This window comes from Periophthalmus magnuspinnatus, chromosome 8 (genome assembly GCF_009829125.3).
Source record: "Periophthalmus magnuspinnatus isolate fPerMag1 chromosome 8, fPerMag1.2.pri, whole genome shotgun sequence".
NCBI lineage: Eukaryota > Metazoa > Chordata > Actinopteri > Gobiiformes > Gobiidae > Periophthalmus > Periophthalmus magnuspinnatus.
This window is the reverse complement of record NC_047133.1, coordinates 11,256,781-11,260,583: the sequence shown is the minus strand read 5'-3', so window position 1 is coordinate 11,260,583 and position 3,803 is coordinate 11,256,781. Positions and strand designations below refer to the sequence as shown.

The window sequence follows — 3,803 nt, the reverse complement described above, 5'->3', positions numbered from 1 at the left end:
CATTAATACTGAATTTGTTCTTTAGTGAATCTTTCAGTGCTCCGGTACATCCACGACAGTGATATCCAATCCACTCCAGGCCTTTCCCAGCAGGCTGTCTGATCCAGTGTGTCTCGTAGCTGCTCACAGAGTATGAGACAGTACAGGAGATGGTGAGAGTGTGTCCTGGCTGCACAGTCACAGAGGCTGGCTGTGTCAGTGTCTCACACTTCACACCTGTGGACGACAGAAATGTGTTGAGGAGATGCTTCAATAACAGGAGCTGATGTCGAGTGTGAAAGAGGAAAACTCACAGAGCAGACAGAGAGCAGCCCACAGCAGAGTGAGTGTGTCCATCCTGAGACTGCACATGTGACCGAGGAGGAGCAGCAGCACACTATGTACTGCACACATATTTACATCAGCTCTGCATACACTCCTCCCCTTACACACACAAAGAGCCAAAGTTTCCCCATGAGGATCAACAAAGTGTACATACATTTGATCTCATAAAATTGAAATCTCATGACATCTCATTGGTTTCATTTATTCTTCTTATAAAAACTTTAATTTTTGTATCAAAAGTAGAAGCAAAAACTGGTTAAATAGTTGCAAACATATTAAGAACATACATGGGAATATTTGGCATTTTCACAGTAATCTGATGAAAGAAATAATAGACTGAAAGAATAACCACTTTTAATGAGGTGAATAAAAATAATATGTGTGATAGTTACGCTGACGTTAGCTGCATGTATGGTCTTGGTTGGCTCTGGCAGCAGAAAGAAAGACCAGCACAATCATCACCTGTTAGTGTTGTTAAAATATAAGCAAAAGTTCAATTTTCTTTAATAAAATTATCCAATAAGTGGTCAGATGTCCTCTAATTTTATGATCTATCTATCTATCTATCTATCTATCTATCTATCTATCTATCTATCTATCTATCTATCTATCTATCTATCTATATATATATATATATATATATATATATATATATATATATATATATATATATATATATATATATATATATATATTACTACATGCTTGAAGAAAGTGAGGGGAATTTGTCAAATAAAAGTCTGTCTTGTCATGTTCAGACACACACACACACACACACACACACACCCCCACACACACACACTTACACATACACACTAGCACAATGATCATGCGTTTTTTTACAACATCATTGTCAAAAGAGCGTTGGAGGTAAAACTGTCCCCTGCAGGTTCCAAAAATTGCACATTCTAATTTCAGCCACATCATCATCTAATCTAAGTCTAGACAAAAAAAGAGCTTTATTTTCAAAAAGTTTCTTCCAAATGCATAAGTTCTTCATTTACATGTTTCCAGTGATTTGTGAGGTGATATAGGATGTGACCTTTAATTGTTATAAGGCATTAGTTTGGCTTGTGCTTTTAATAGAATATGAAAAATAACAAATGTCATTGTATTTGTTTTGGAGTTTATTTTCAGCCTGTGCTTGAAAAGTCCATCCACAGTAACACTTGGTTGGATGTTTTTGTACATGAGCTGCATTCTTCCTGTCACTGTGCTTCCCGGGCACAGTAGTAAACAGCAGTGTCTTCTGCTGTCAGGCCTGTGATCTCCATGTACTGGGTGCTGCTGGGGACATTTTCAGTCAGAGTGAAGCGTTGTTGAAAGGCACTGGCGTAAATGGCATCATTACTGCCAGCGTTCATTCTGCCGATCCACTCGAGCCCTTGTCCTGGCCTCTGCCGTATCCAGTGAATGTAGTAGCTTGTCATAGAAAAACCAGATGTAACGCAGGACATTTTCACACTTTCTCCAGCTCTTTTCACCAAAGAAGATTCCTGCTCCAGTCTGATCTCTGTCCACACACCTGTACAGGAAAAACATATCCATTTAATATACACAAAACCACCACCAACCACACATTAAATCATGCATACATATTTACCGCTTATTGTAGCTATAAAGACAAAAGTCATCAAAATAACAGTTCCCATTCTTAAATAAAACTGTCACTCTGTGTTTTGTACTGAGTTCAAAATGGAGCAGTTAATTCTGTTTGCTGAGGCACAATGATACATAACTAGTTGTGTCAATATAAAGAGAGTTTATTTGCATATATTTCCCTCTGCTGGACATAAACAGGATTGTAAAACTAAAACTTGCTCATTTATGTATTTTCCACCCCCAGTGCTAGCCTGTTTTACATAATTTCTCTTTACTTAATGCTAACTGGTATATTAAAATGCAAACACAAGAAATTAGTTTAAACATGATTTTAACTAATATTTCACATTGATAATTTGGATTTTTATTGGGAAAATAGTGGCCAAATATTATGTTTTATCAGGGTCAGGGTTTGCATTCATCTTCTAGTTTGTATGTTGTTTGCGAGTGTGTATTTTATGTAATTTATTTTATTTTATTTACTTTTTATGATGTCATAGTTTCACACAGAAATGAACATATACTGTAACGCTATGGGAGATTTACTATTAGTGAACAAAATATCCAGACTTATTCTCCACAGGACTAACCATCTGCACTTTCACATTAACTGCAGCACTTTGTTCATTTAAGTGATGTAAGTGAAACTCCTAAAACTATTGAGGAAGTAGTTCTTGTACAGCTCTGCCACTGCCCGTCTCACTGTGTCTCTAGCACAGTAATACCGCGCAGTGTCGTCCGCTCTGAGGCTGCTCATGTGCAGATACACCTCTTTTCTGCTGTTATCTCGGGACACGGTGAAGCGGTTTTTCACTGAATCAGAGTAGAGCTTGGTTGCACTGCTACTGCTAATGTAAGAAATCCACTCCAGGCCTTTTCCAGCAGCCTGTCTGATCCAAGCAGTGTCATAATTACTACTGAATCCTGAATATGTACAGATCAGTTGGTGTGACCCTCCAGGACTTGTGACCACTGCTTCAGACTGAACCAGGGATTGGCCATCAGCACCTAAAACACATTTAATCGTTAGTTTAGTTTAGTGAGATAATCTGGTAAAAAGCAAATACTGGCCTCACCTGAGCAGCTGACAAACAAAAGAAGAACCAAGGAATATTTGACAGATATCATTGCTGGTGGTGGTTTGGTGCAGATGCTGGACCTTATCCCACTAATTTAAGAGGAGGACTGACTTTTGCATATTGTGGACACCTCCTACTTCAACACACCACTTCAGTGTGTCATTATAATGGTGATTATTGTCCTGTGGCTGTGTGGCTTTAAACATGCTTTTGTTCATCTTATGATAAGTATTTCAAAGTATTTCACATGTTTGAACTTAAAATAATGTCTTCATTTGGAAAACTGTCAACTGTGGTTTTAATCCTTGATGAGGAAAACTCTAAAAGCAGAGTCACATGACCTCAAGGCTCTGACAGGAGCAGAAAAAGACACAAGTCCACAGGGGCCAGACCATTTAAGGACTAAAAAACTTTTAGAAGAGACAGGGAGCCAATAACATTACTGAAGCACAAGATGGAAGCATTTTAGAGCACTTTTAATCTTTTTATTAAGATGAATCAAGTCTGTGGTGCAGGGAATTACAATAACTCAAACCCCAATGAGAACTGTTAATACAGTGTTACATGTTTGAAGAGGAGGATGGTGCAGAGGATGGAGGCTTTGTAAGTTTCAAATCTGTGAAATGTGACTATATATATATACACACGCTTGTTGTTTTTTAATACAAGTTTGTCTCAGAATTAAAAGACACTAGTGCATTTATGTTATACAGACGAGTGTGAAGAGCTTAGGGGCTATAACTGTCCCCTGCAGGTCTCCAGTATTATTATAAACACTATATCCCCCTAGATCAGTGG

General features: G+C 38.0%; 1 gene segment (V, D, J or C); it reads right to left on the bottom strand.

Moving 5' to 3' along the window:
* Positions 1-1,501: 1,501 nt before the first annotated feature.
* Positions 1,502-2,022, bottom strand: LOC129456444 (Ig heavy chain V region 1-72-like). The segment is given in 2 exon segments: positions 1,502-1,849; positions 1,928-2,022. Coding segments are annotated over 2 exon segments (366 nt in total).
* Positions 2,023-3,803: the final 1,781 nt, after the last annotated feature.